The sequence below is a fragment of the Lichtheimia ornata genome (assembly GCF_029851405.1).
Source record: "Lichtheimia ornata isolate CBS 291.66 chromosome Unknown scaffold00017, whole genome shotgun sequence".
In the NCBI taxonomy this organism is placed as follows: domain Eukaryota; kingdom Fungi; phylum Mucoromycota; class Mucoromycetes; order Mucorales; family Lichtheimiaceae; genus Lichtheimia; species Lichtheimia ornata.
In genome coordinates this window covers 491,890-505,606 of record NW_026695337.1, presented here as the reverse complement: position 1 = coordinate 505,606, position 13,717 = coordinate 491,890, and the positions used below count along the sequence as shown (strand labels likewise).

Here is a 13,717-nt window from a genome sequence, read left to right as displayed (position 1 = left end):
GTTACCCTTCTAACACTATGTTGAATCCAATTTTCATTCAATAAAAAAGTCGAAGAACACGTAGCACATGGTAGTGTGGATGTTTATCAACCAAATACATATGATAAAAGAACAACGTTGAATAAGAAACGGGTGAATCGTATAGAGGGAATAGGGATAATTGTGAAATTTTATTCTTGATTGCTGGCGTCATTATCACGCTTCCTCCATGATAGCAAAATAGGTGCTGTATACTTTGATTCGAGTATCCCAATATCATCCATAGCTGTGAATCGCCTTCCTTCGTCAAAGGTATAAGCCCTTTTGTCAATTTCTCCTATCCATTATCATCCTCAGCCGAATGTATATGGTATGATCTATCCTTCCTTCTGACAACATGACAAATACTCCTTGCTTTGATTGAACCCATTCGCCATAATCATTACGAATCCAACATGTTGATAGAAGAAGCCCCAGAGATCGCTGTTGATGCGCTCTCATTCCCATCGACCCTTGGTCCCTCTCTTCGTGGGTCACTTTCCATCACAGCTCAACCAGTTGAAGACTGCTTGTATTGCGGCGTAGTTGATGGCTGATAGCTTGTCATCCAAACTAAACATCGCGTTTTAAACGGGCCAACAAGGGAACCAAACCAGTCAATAGATCCACTTCCTTCCATCACATGTATCAAAGCATTGCATCATTCAGATCCATATCCATTGTAATTCGTATGTATTGAAGCAAGTTGCTACATGTAAATAAAGCTGTTTCTATACAATCGCTATCTGCTGTTCACATGAAAAGGCTGTAAGACCCGTTGCTGCAAGCAAGTGAACGAAAGCATTGGAGATACTCAAATGCTCATGTTTCAAAAACAATAAATTTGAGAGTGATGATGCCCAAAAATAGTGCTTGTTACATCAAAGTCTGGTTCATTGTAAGCTATGTAGAGCTTTCCAAGTAAAGGTTGTCAATCTTTCTATATAAATGATATGCTTATTTTTCTGTCCTGTATGAATGCTTCGATGTAAGGGATACAATTGGCCATCGGAGGAACGTAACCTGATACATATTATGTAACTACTACTATGGGGATGCCGCGCACTTAGCAATTCTCGTTCTTTTTTACTAGCCACGAGGTGTTTGTCATTGCACCAAAAATGTATCATTATGCACGTAGATCACAATCTGTTAGAGGCTAGAGATTTTTTATTCCCCTTATCAAGTCTATACAACATATTTACACGATTTAGCGCTATTATACATAATGATAAACAATGTACCACAATCATTGAACTAAAAAGGAGGTCTGACACCATCCATCATCAGCTTTCCCATCACAAATTGCTGCAAGTGATTCTCTTCTTCCGCTTCATCAATCCTTGCTGTTGATCGTAAACGATGGGATATTGATGTAGATCTAGACGCCAGCGTACCAACCGACTGAGCAAGAGAAGCCACATCATCATCACGTGGGTAACCTTGATCTCCTCCTCCAACTCCTCTGGATGATGGTCTTTCGCTTTCTGAGCCTTGTAATCGATATCCCATATGCCTCAATATCGCTGCCAAATGCTTCATAATGTCAAAATAACGCTCTTCACTGATAGGGGCCCGAGAAAATCGTGCTTGCTCATAACCTGCTATATATCCACGGCCGAGTTGTTCATCAATGAGTCCAAGATGGATCAGGCCTTCGATATACTGACGTAAGCTATATTTCTTGAATCTTGCATATACGGTGCTTCCATGGACATTGGCCACTACTTGTTCTTTGAATATCAAGGTGATTCCATTGTTAGCTATATAGTATGTATTGGTGCCTTATTTATGCTCTTACCAATGATCAATGGTGTTCGAACAATGGCGCTCTTGAAATTGACGCCTTCAAGATTGGATACACCTACACCGATTTATGGATCAATGAAATGCAAGGCAAATAAGGGGCAAGGAAATGAAACAGAAGATACCTGGTTGACCCCAACCTACGTGGTTAAAATCTTCCTGCCGTGGTGCGATATGCTCTCGAACGTCTCTCACTCGATCGAAGTCTCGCTGTATGCAATCGTATACTTTCTACAAAATGATAGCATGAGTACTTTTGTAAGTGTGGATCCATTGATGTTATAACTACATACCTTGGGCAAATCTTCTTTGGTGATGGGTATATATGATTTCGGTATATCTTGCAATGCTGCTCGTACTGTCAATACGCGGCTGCATGAAAAAGACAATGCAAACATAGCCTATTGTATAAGAATGAGTATTGAGGGGAGAGTAAAAGGATCGTTTTAACCTACCAGCACGACGTAGCTAACGACGACGACAATGAGATTACGATAGTCATGAGCACCGGATTCAGTTTGATCAGCCAAAGCTTGAATAATCACGTCTGCTGCTGATAAGGCGACTGCTGCTGCTGTGAGCAGGATAAGGAAGAAAAGCGAGCCTCTGTATATGCAATGCGATAAACGTATGCTGTGCATTGTACGTGAAAGAAAGGCATATGATATTGGTGTACGCATTGGATGTTGGTGCCATCAACGCCCCTTGATCTGTTTCCTTTTTGGGAGAATGTTGTCGGTGGTGAGTCATTTGACCCCAAGGCACTGGCCATCAACTTACCTGTTTCGTGTCTGGTGACCATGTATCCATCAAAACAATCATGGTGCAGAGTGATAGTAGCAAGTGGGTTTCCGGTTTCGCACATGTGCATAATACTGAATATAGTACATGCTACTGAAGGCTATACAAGGCATGATTTACATTAGCACAGCAGCTCTGAGTATGATCCACAACGATACATACATGCACAAATGATAACGTTCGGTCCCTTCTAATGAATGTAGCCATCACAATATTGTAAAACAGTCGCCTTGATAATCCATGAGGATTGAATGCTTCGGGGGATCATGATAGAGCCTAATAGCAAGAATTGTGTTAGCAACATCGTATCGGTACGCCAACTCAAAGGACAATTACATGAAGGAAGAGCCTTGGTGCATGACACAACGAGATGATAGATACCACCTTGTATCATAGCCCTCTAAACCAGTCTGCAATGAGGATCAGCATGAAGGGAAGACGTATTGTCGTCAACCACTTGCCTTTTTACAAGCATAACGTTGCCTTGTTCGAATCGATTGTCTCCATGCCAATGCCAAGTGTGAAAAGGAACGCTGTGGTGTGCGAGTAGGTAGAAACAGCGGATAAAGGAGGTGTTAACCACGCTAAAGCTGTTGCTGATCGGTTCCTCAATGTCAGTTCAAAAGGTCGTGGCATTCACCGTGTATCCAACCCTTACTTTTGTCGTTCAGAATGACCTCGATTGCGTGGATAAGAGATTGCATTGTGGCCTTACTCGATATCCAAGATGAAATACGGAAACAAAGGGACGTCATGCATGGATCCTTAATGCGTTTCAGACAGCGGCAACCCAAAAGCACTGATTCAGAAGCTACGCTATGTTTTCTTTATGCTGTATCGAATTGCGTTTAGTCTATTCCATCATTGCTTACATACTCATTCGTATACGAGAAGAAATAAATGGCTATTCAGCATCATTGTGTGATGCTTATTGCTCTTTGTCAACGACATGTAAAAATAGTAATTGGATGATGAAATCGCCAACAACATCGTACATTCCCTCCTTATGCTAGTGATATACACGACACCAGCTCCCCCAAAAGGATCGTAATGTTCCTTAATTTCATTACTGTAACACCGAATCCGAGTGTATTGACGGAGGTGGTTTGCCATTTTTCGGTTCAAGAGGTATGATCCAATGATCCAAGGTCTGCCAACAAGAACCATGTAAGGTGGATGACAATAAAAATGATATGCTTAAAGGTGAAAATCATCTTAAAGACAAGAACAAGGCGTGATTGCTTGCAAGCTAACCTTACACGTGGAAGCATTTCTTGATGGATCGCTGTATCAATGTCTTAGCGTATCGGCAAAACAATTTTGGGTGATGTAAAGCTTGCCAATTATCAGGTATTTGGTCAAGGTGTCAATGTGCAAGGTTGCGTTGTACATGCGTGATTACACACTGTGTATCATGCGAGCTTGTTTTCTTCAACAACATGTTGTTGGAGAAGACCTGGCTTGTACCATGGGAACTTTGATGAGTGTTTCAGTGGTTAGGTTTACCCGCGTTTCCACAATGTGATCAAGTTCGAGCTATCTATGTACATAGCTGCTTAGAAAGGAGAGCAGTGGGTGATTCCTGTGTGTGTGTGTGCGTGTGTGAGGTTAGTGGCATAATATTACGTGTATGGAACTGAAAATCAAAGCCGTTGCATTGAAATAGGGTCGTGGGAACAACTGCATAAAGGACATCTCTTTCCCTTTTTCTTACTTTCCCACATTCTTCTCTCCTCCATCACTTACTGCTATCAAGATAAACAATGCCCGTCCGAATCATTGCTTTGCAACGTAACCTTCTCAACCGTGCACGCTTCTATTCCACTGCAGGTAATATCCATGATTAAGCACATGCCTAATAATGTCACTCACATGCATTTATCCATCTAGTAAGCTTAAAAGATTGCTCAATAGTTTATCTCGGCAAGCGACATCTTACTGATTGAATCATCTTTTAGAGCAAACAAAATACAATTGGATTGATTGGTCTCGGCCAAATGGTAAGTTACCTCGTTTATTTGCTTGTTATCATATATAACAGCTCCTAATGTACCTGATTTTTAGGGCTCTGGTATGGGCAAGAATCTTGCACTCAAGACCAAGCCTGGTACCTTGCTTGTATATGATGTCAACAAGGCAGCTGTTGAGCGCTTCGTGGACACCTTTCCACAAGCCAAGGCTGTTTCGGATCCCGGGGAAATGGCCGAGAAAGCAGGCACCGTGTTGACAATGTTACCCGAAGCCACTCACGTGGAACAAGCTCACAAGGCTCTATGGGATGCACTTGATGAATCCAGTCTTTTGGTGGATTCAAGCACTATTGCTGCTGAGGAAGCACGTCGATTGTCCAAAAAAGTGATGGATGCAAAGAAGGGTACTGCATTTGATGCACCCGTGAGTGGAGGTAAGTTTACTATAAAAATAACTTGTTGATGGCGTTTTCCTTTAACCTATGTTTCTTCAGGGGCTGTTGGAGCTGATGCAGGCACCTTGACGTTCATGGTGGGTGGACCATCAGTGGAAGCCGTTGAAAAAATCAAGCCTACATTATCATTAATGGGTCGTAATGTCGTCTATTGTGGTCAAAATGGCACAGGTCAAGTAGCCAAGCTTTGCAACAATATGCTTTTGGCAATCTCGATGGCAGGTGTATCGGAAGCAATGTTGTTGGGTGCACGTTTAGGCATGGATCCTCTTTTGTTGGGCTCCATCATCAACAACTCAACAGGTCGCTGCTGGAGCTCTGATACCAATAACCCACATCCTGGTGTTGTTCCCACGGCACCCGCTAGCCGTGATTATCAAGGAGGCTTTAGCACTCATCTTATGGCTAAGGATTTACGACTTGCAATGAAGTCCGCTGAGGACTCTGCAACAAACCCTGTGCTCGGTACCATGGCCGCCAAAATGTTCAATGACTTGGCAAAGACGGATGAATATGGCAAGCTGGACTTCTCCAGTGTGTACAAGGTATGATGATTACATAACAACCTTCACTTTTATACTCACAGCACTTGTAATTCCCCCACAGTGGATGACCAAACAGCATTCGTAATCGAACAATATTCTTCTATTATATGCTTGAATGTTTTGTGCGTAATAGTAATAAAACAAGCAGTAAATCTTATGTACACAAAATAGACGAAAGAGAGAAGTATGTACAACGGAGGAGGAGAAAAGGGCTTGTGTATCTTGTGTGTGCGTTGTATGGATGCATGTGAAGTTTGATGTCGTGCGTGTTGATGGTATTCGAAAAAAAGGCGGTGGGAAAAAAAGTGACGGATATCAAGCAACTTGACAAGTCATCCCCAGCACCACCATCCGTATTCAATAAGAATCCTTAAACACGCAAAAGACTCTTGTCGACGCCATAAGCAGGTTCACGTTGGTCGAGGAACCACTTAAAGTACTCGTATACGCTCCAGCTGATAGCAGCACTTGGCATGTTTGTAAGGACACGAGGCTTGTATCCTCTAAAGAAGCCGCTGAGTCCATGACGCTGTTTGATGATAGTCATGGCATCCCAAAAACCGGTAGCATTGCGAATACGAGGATCAGGATTATGACCACGAGTTTGAAGTAGAGTCTTAATCACATCCAAAGGCGTGGTGAGGGATGATGCTGTAGCACCTGCCAATGCACCAGCAATAGCATGTGTCTTTGGATCGTATGCGCCATCAGGGTTAAAGTATTTACGAAAGTACTCGTACGTGGCAAATTGGATAGATTGGAATGGCACCGACATAGCAAGGGTGGTAGGGAGAGAAATGTAAAATGCACCAACACCTTCCTTAGCTAACACGCTGCGTGCACATTCACGAACAGAGGTGAATGTCGAGTCGCGGAGCTGCATCCGTTGCTTTACGACTGGGCAAATAAAAATTTGTTTCGGTCAGCTTTTTTTCTCCGTGAATGATATCTGATAAAGCTACACACTCACCATCAAAAGGGGTCATTAGGGTATCATGAGCAAGTGTAGCACAAGCGCCTGCTGCTGCAAAGCTCAAGGTATGGTTGCCCTGTTCTTCATCAGCTCCCAACTTCTCCTTGACATACTCATAGGTAGCAAAATGAAGTGCATGAGCTGGGCCTGCACCAAGAAGAACAGAGTTGACACCACGCCAAAGATTACGAGAGGCTGCCTTAAAGCCAGGGTATACGGTAGGTGCAGGTCGAGTACTTTGGATTACTTGCATTCGTGTCTAATGATAAATGCCATTAGCTATTGTGCTACGGGCGCGTCACGATGCTGCATTTATCTTTTTTTTACCTTGATGGAATCGACAGGATACATGGCACAGTGTTCAGCTGCACCTGCAAAAGCACCAGCAAGCGCATTTTGCGCCATAGAAGAGTTGCTGCCAAGGCTTTCGTAATCGTATTCTTCAGACATGGTCGATTGTTGTTAGATGGAGTGGGGGGTTTTCAAAAGGCAATGTAGTTAAGAGAGAGTAAGAAAGAAAGAAAGAGCAAGCGAACGCGCTGGGGGAGCGAAAAAAATAATATCCACAACAACAAGGAGTTCTTTATATATAAGCGGTAAGCGGAAAAGATCAGATAAGAGCGGATCATAACGAATTAGGCAGCACAAATACCACCCTACCAACCCCGATTACAAGGCGCTTATCTGCCAATCATATGCCTTCATCAGCACGGCCCTTTTGAGTAATGACATTAGGATTATCCCGTTGGTTTCTCATTTGTGCATCATCATTCCTATCAAATCTTGACACTCATATGCATTTCACAGTTTACAGCAATCTGATGTACATCCTTTGACCACAATACCACTTTACATCCTTTTCCTTGTTATGATTGCATATCCTAAAAGAGGTCAATGGCCATTGCCTCACCTTGACGGTTGTGCCCCAATCATCCTCGTGTGCCATGTGGGAGATTAAGCGGCCCGAAAAAGGACAGCGATGGCATGCAAATAAAAAAGCATATTAAGCTTCCCGCCATTGTTCTCATGTATGTGCATCAGTACAACGAAAGGGTCAAGTTGAGCACACCATCCATTTAATCTATATTTCTCGCACGTACCAAAAGAGAAGGAAAGCACCAGCGTATTCAGCAGTAAAAGTTGTAGCACGTTGCATTCGCATCACAGACACACATCAAGCATGTTTGTGTATCCTCTATCTAATCCGATAATTGATTTCGGGGGCCGCAAGTGGTGGGGAATCTCGGATGTCGGCTTTAGGCATTCCACTAGCCACCTTTTCTCTTGTTTACTCAATAGCCCAATCACACGGATCTGATAAGTGTTAATGTTTGTCATTGACTATCATCCTCAAACATCAGATAATGCTTCACCCTGCCCCCTTGTGATATCCAGCTGATCATTCATTTTCATATCAATGTCATCTTTCATATGTCACAATAATCACAGGACACACCATTACCACCCATTCCACTGTCATTGCTTAGCATATCCATAGTAGTAGAAAACATGCTGAAAAGTCATTTCTGGAATGATGACGAAAGCTTGCTTATTATAGAGAATAAACTTTAATCACTATGTGGTGGAGAAATAACATGATGGTGGAGGAATGGCTATGAAGCAGTGGTACCAAAAGACGATGTTGTTACTGTTGAGGTATCCAAAAAGATGCGTGTATGCTGTGGGGTGTGGTTTATGCGATGGGGACGAGTTCTCCATTGAGAGTGCCATTGTTGGGTGCTGGGTCAAGGTTGAGGATCTTGGCAACAAATCCATAGACTTCAACATTGAAAAACGGTGCAACGATTGTGCCTTTGCTGTACCATTGATCTATTCGAGGACCACGTGCCATAAAGATAGCTCTCATTTCCATGGCAAGGTTGTCGTATCCATGGATACCCATCGGTCGGTATGGCTTTCCAGAGGTAATGTTGTAATCCTTATGAGAGATGATCGAGTAGCCGACATCAGGGATGGTGACGATGGGTGCAATACGTTCAGTACCACGATAATGGAATCGTTCGGGCACATCTTCTCGAAGATACACTTGAAAGTGGGCATCGTCTACGCTTTGGGTATAGTTGTAAAGCTCCTCGTACACTCGATTGACGGTGTCTTCAGGTGCATCATCTTTGGGTCGAAGACTTAACAATGGCCATGCCTCACGTTGTCGTAAATGCGATAGTGTCTCCTTGGAAAGAATGTCCTCATAAAATATCAATCTTGATTTGTCCGTTTGAGCCATGCCATGGTCGCTGACCTATGTTTTTCGATGAGTCTACATAGTCCAATGGCTCATCCCACCTTTCATACTCACAATGACAATGTTGACATGTGAATCCAAGTTTCTCTCCTTGAGCCCTTTCAGCAAGAAACCAACGGCATCATCCATTTGAGTCAATACACCATTGAGCTATATCCAACTTGTCGTCAACAATGACGTGTTTGCAATCATTCATTCCTTTGTTACCTGGCCACCTTCAGGACCACCACCATGTCCTTTTTGATCCACTTGGGGCACATAGATTGAAATCATTTGGGGTCGCTCTTCAAATGGCATGTCAAGCCATCCTAATGCTGTCTCCATCTTGTGTTGCGCCGTGATGCCACGTTCATAATCAACAAAGTAATCGGGTTCAAACTTCGGCACTGGAGAACCGGGCCACATGATTACAGCCGACTTGCGTCCTTGAAGTTTGCTTGTTGTCCAAATCTAATATCGCTACATGAGCTCACCAAAAGAAAAGATGATGTACATAATACATACGGGTTCACCACCCCACCATCGAGATTGTGAGCTGATTGCGGGTCGTTTGTGAATGAACATGGATTGTAGCTGGGGATCATAGAATTCATTGCCGACGATGCCATGCGCTTCAGGATATAGACCAGTGGCGAGTGTCCAATGATTGGGAAATGTGATAGACTATGCATGCACAAAATATTCTATCAATTTTTTGGATATGTATGATAAGCCGTGATATTTACCGGAAAAGAAGGATTCATATACTCTGCACGGATACCTTGGGATGCTATTGAAACAAACTAAATTAGTGATTGTGGCGATGATGATATGAATCAGAGATAAACAACTTGCCAAATTGTGAAAGATGAGGAGTGACATTGCGGTTGAGATAGTCGTTTCTGAAGCCATCCAAAGAGATCAAAATCAGCGTCGGGGCAAATTGATGGGTGCCATTGGAATATAAACGTTCAACTGGTCGCATATGCTCTCCATGATGTCCAACAGCCATCACTGATAGTTTCAGGATCAAGAAAAGCAGACCAATACCAATGCCAATGAATGCGAATCGTAAATGATACCATATACTCTATACAGGGTATACAAGTCATCAATACAAGAACATAAAGTACATCCATACACTCGTTACCTTTTTATGTTGAAGTTGGTGGTGGTGTGGCTCTCCCAACTCTTCGTCGTCAAAGTCTTCGTCGACATCCCAAAAACCACGAGGTCGTCTTGTTGAATTGTTGTTTTCCTTCTCGAGAAAGTGATCTTGTTCCGAGTAATCTTGGCTGATCAAGTGCTCTTCTTCTTCGTTCATGTTGCGACGAGTGCGTAATGAAAGTGAAGAGTCGTTGCGGGAGGAATAACCTGCAGGAAGGGGCACCATACCAGAAAAAGGGGGGTAATATAGTGTGTGGTATTGTTGTATGACAGCGCGCCTGTAACGGAAAAAGAAAGATAAAGATGGCGAGAGAGAGAGAGAGAGATGGCGTTTCGTCTCCTTGCCATTCTCTCTCTTGGGTCTACCATAAAAGGATCTGCATGAGCCTTCCTCGAGGCTTGTTTGTGCAACTTAGCCCACCCATCCCATACTTGAAGCATCATTTATCAATCCTGCCACTGATATTCCAGAGTCATATGGTATCATGCAAAAGATGTCTTTATGCGTGTTGCATTATTAAAATGCTCATAGAAAGACGCCATCATCGCCATCATTGCTATTACTACTACTAGTCGTTGGATATTGCTGCCTAAACGCGTCCACGTTGCTACCCACTTCTCGTGCTGCTGCTTCTCCTAGCCGTTCACGGATCACCTTGAGTGTAAGGTCAATACGCGCCTCGTAACGTTGTATGAGTGATTCGTTTTCTGAAATGGCTGCCAAGAGATCGTTGTCTTTGCCTTCTGGATCATAGTCTCGCATCTCCCGATTGGAGCGTAACAAGTGCTTTATGGAGTTTTGTACTTGAGGAATCTCGGTCAGGAGTGTGTCATGTGGCAATTGTTCAAGGGCTTGTTCCAATCGTCTCGTATCCATGTGGAAGTGTGTTATAGGAAGAGGATAAGATCAAGGCCCGACAACTCGTCTGTTGCAGGATAAGAAATCCCACCCCACTTGCAAGCTGAATGCCTCTCATACGTCTGTGTTGATATGTATGTACCCATACTCTAAATCTGTGCAGGGCATGGATCTCCCTCCTCTTGACCCTAAAGATCGTCCCTCCTTTTGCATTCTTGTACCAATAAATCATGCGTATGGAAACACATGTCGTGATCACGTATGCCAGATAATTAGACCAAGCGGCGTCTGGCGGTCAATCCATGACTTTACTTGTCTCCTTGGGCTTAATTGATTTTGCTTTCAAGATAGGCTAGCGGCATGAAGATGCATGACCCAATCAATATACACACTTGTCCTCCTCCTGAATTTAGCTAATAAGAATATATCAACCCGTCGCTCTCCTTGTATCTTCATTACTACTCTCTCTGTTGTGCTCCCTCCCTAGTAGCTATCACCTGTCATTTTGTAATATCGCTTCTTTTACATCATGTCAAAAGTATTCTCTACTATAAAAGACATAAAACGATATCAACCACGTTGATTGTGTCGATGAAAATGAATGAGAAATGAAGACATGTCAACTTTCACATATGCATAATATGCATCCGCATCTAAATGATGAAGTGTGGCGGGTTGCAGAAATACTCAATGTCGGGAGAATGCACACAAAAAGCATAACTGCGATGCAGGGGTGAAAGGGGTCTTTGCCTCGATTATATAAAGAATCATTATCTGGTTTTCTTTGTCGTTGTAGTACCATTCAAAATATTGATACAAAGAGCCATGGTCGGCAGTACAGCTAAAACAATGGCACTGGTCGCCACACTCGTCGCTAGTCAATTCGCCTCTGCAGCTATTATAGCACCAACCACCACTTCCTCCCCTGGTGTCATCACCCTCGACATGAAGCGTGAACGGCATCCATCCCTTCTCAACATTATCAATGAAGACGTCGTTCCTGCTGTGAAAGACACTCTTCATTCGGTCACAACCTCTCTTCTTCGAACACCGGAGTCCCTCTTATCTAAAAACAAGCGTAGGCAATCGGCACAACGACGATCTGCTGTATCTAAAAGGGAATCTTCGCAGCTTTCGAATACCCTTTGGAGCGTAAGTGGATGATAAAATCTCATGCTGGTACTTCTTTAAGCTTTTGCTTACACACACCATGATGCCTTTTTATAGTATGTCATCACACTTGGCATGTAAGTGGTGTCATTGTTTTACGATTCAATCATTTGAATGTCATGCTAACACTACTGCTACTGAAGTGGTACACCTGAGCAAGAATTCAAAGTGATATTTGATACTGGTTCACCCTTAATATGGATTCCATCCAGCAAATGCGATGATAATTGCCCAGGAGCAACCAGCCGATTTGATATTAAAAAGTCGTCTTCTTGCCACCCTGATGAATCCAATACTTTAGACGTCGAATACTTAGCTGGCAAAATCAAAGGCGATGTTGTGCGTGATACTGTATCGTTTCAAGACAAGAAAATAACCAACCAGCCGATTGGCGTGGCTACTCATGTTGTCCAAAACATGCTCAGTGACGGCATTAGTGAGTTGAACGATACAACACAGGAATGCTATCATATGATCACATCTTGCTCATTATGATGTTTTTATATAGATGGACTTGTTGGCTTTGCACCCAATAGTGGAACGCCTGATTTCAATACGAGTATGTACTACTATGCCTTTCAATCCATCTACTTTTTATTGATAATGCTATCTACGCAGAAAACCAAACACTGGTGACACCAATGGATAACCTGGTCGCTCAAAAAGTGATTGATCAAAACATCTTTAGCGTGCAATTCAAACCCATCAAAGAACCGGAAGACATAGGAACCGTAGGGGGCAAGTTGACGCTTGGTGGCCTTCCACCAAAAGATTCCTACAAGGGTGATATCCAATGGCTTCCTCATATACAGGATGATGGTTACGAGGTATGTAGATACACCATAAGCAATTTAATCTACAACATGGTATTCATTATCATTTTTCTTATAGGACTATTGGTCCATTCCAATGAGCCACATGATAGTGGGCGAAGACAATGAAGAAATTCATGACAAGGAGGAGGACGAACTAACCGGTATCGTTGACACGGGAACAACATTGATTGTGCTTAAACCAGACATGGCCAAGGAATTGTACAGCCATATCCCAGATGCCAAATACAATGAAAAGCTTGGTGTGTGGACGTTTCCTTGCAAGGCGGTCAAATCATTACCTACGCTATCCTTTGTGTTTGATAAGAATCAGCAGCCGTTGACATTGTCTCCAGAAGAATATACAGTTCCATCATGGCAATCCAGGTATTGGGGTGCACCTGAAAACCTTTGTCCATCTTATATTATCGGTGACTCTGTGGATGATGTTGACTTTATCATTGGACAAAAGTTTCTCGAACACTACGTATCCGTTTACGACGCAGAGAACAATCGAGTCGGTTTTGCTCGCAACGCATAATGGCATTTTAGAATAGTATTATGTGCTTTTATATGTATCAATTATAAAGCCACTGCAGGAACAGTGGCATTATTTATTAGATAAAAGGATGATGATGTTGTCTATTTTTTTCATGATCTCATATGTGATGAACCTATACGTATTTCAGATGCAGGCATGCGGTGGGTTGATTGTCTCCGATCCATTATGCAAACATGTACATCTGAAGCAGACTGCTGGAGACGAGGTTCTCAAGGATGCTGATGATGGGAAGGTTTGGGAAGGATGCTGATAATGGCAAGGCTGTCCATTCATGGGAAAGAAGCGATGAGGATGCAAGAAAGTAACCTGTTGAAAGGTGCCATTTAAGGATATCAAA

The 13,717-nt window shown here is 42.9% G+C and overlaps 6 protein-coding genes across 6 annotated transcripts; 2 read left to right on the top strand and 4 right to left on the bottom strand.

Annotated features, from left to right (window-relative positions):
* Positions 1 to 1,275: 1,275 nt before the first annotated feature.
* On the bottom strand, positions 1,276 to 2,465 carry O0I10_004719 (uncharacterized protein; the record flags this gene model as incomplete). The annotated part of the gene is made up of 5 exons (XM_058484773.1): positions 1,276 to 1,751; positions 1,820 to 1,882; positions 1,950 to 2,055; positions 2,118 to 2,225; positions 2,280 to 2,465. The coding sequence occupies 5 exons, from the start codon at positions 2,463 to 2,465 to the stop codon at positions 1,276 to 1,278; spliced, it is 939 nt and encodes a 312-aa protein (XP_058344650.1).
* Positions 2,466 to 4,388: 1,923 nt separating this feature from the next.
* On the top strand, positions 4,389 to 5,680 carry O0I10_004718 (3-hydroxyisobutyrate dehydrogenase; the record flags this gene model as incomplete). The annotated part of the gene is made up of 6 exons (XM_058484772.1): positions 4,389 to 4,455; positions 4,516 to 4,538; positions 4,584 to 4,625; positions 4,690 to 5,029; positions 5,090 to 5,595; positions 5,657 to 5,680. 6 exons carry the CDS (start codon positions 4,389 to 4,391, stop codon positions 5,678 to 5,680), a joined length of 1,002 nt encoding a protein of 333 aa, XP_058344649.1.
* Positions 5,681 to 5,965: 285 nt separating this feature from the next.
* On the bottom strand, positions 5,966 to 7,018 carry O0I10_004717 (uncharacterized protein; the record flags this gene model as incomplete). Its single annotated transcript, XM_058484771.1, has 3 exons — positions 5,966 to 6,492; positions 6,566 to 6,827; positions 6,896 to 7,018. 3 exons carry the CDS (start codon positions 7,016 to 7,018, stop codon positions 5,966 to 5,968), a joined length of 912 nt encoding a protein of 303 aa, XP_058344648.1.
* Positions 7,019 to 8,261: 1,243 nt separating this feature from the next.
* Positions 8,262 to 10,203, bottom strand: O0I10_004716 (uncharacterized protein; the record flags this gene model as incomplete). Its single annotated transcript, XM_058484770.1, has 7 exons — positions 8,262 to 8,828; positions 8,886 to 8,981; positions 9,039 to 9,281; positions 9,336 to 9,494; positions 9,557 to 9,600; positions 9,666 to 9,900; positions 9,961 to 10,203. The coding sequence occupies 7 exons, from the start codon at positions 10,201 to 10,203 to the stop codon at positions 8,262 to 8,264; spliced, it is 1,587 nt and encodes a 528-aa protein (XP_058344647.1).
* Positions 10,204 to 10,503: 300 nt separating this feature from the next.
* On the bottom strand, positions 10,504 to 10,854 carry O0I10_004715 (uncharacterized protein; the record flags this gene model as incomplete). The annotated part of the gene is made up of 1 exon (XM_058484769.1): positions 10,504 to 10,854. One exon carries the CDS (start codon positions 10,852 to 10,854, stop codon positions 10,504 to 10,506), a length of 351 nt encoding a protein of 116 aa, XP_058344646.1.
* An 807-nt stretch (positions 10,855 to 11,661) lies between these two features.
* Positions 11,662 to 13,359, top strand: O0I10_004714 (uncharacterized protein; the record flags this gene model as incomplete). The annotated part of the gene is made up of 6 exons (XM_058484768.1): positions 11,662 to 11,988; positions 12,064 to 12,083; positions 12,150 to 12,442; positions 12,515 to 12,565; positions 12,625 to 12,833; positions 12,898 to 13,359. The coding sequence occupies 6 exons, from the start codon at positions 11,662 to 11,664 to the stop codon at positions 13,357 to 13,359; spliced, it is 1,362 nt and encodes a 453-aa protein (XP_058344645.1).
* Positions 13,360 to 13,717: the final 358 nt, after the last annotated feature.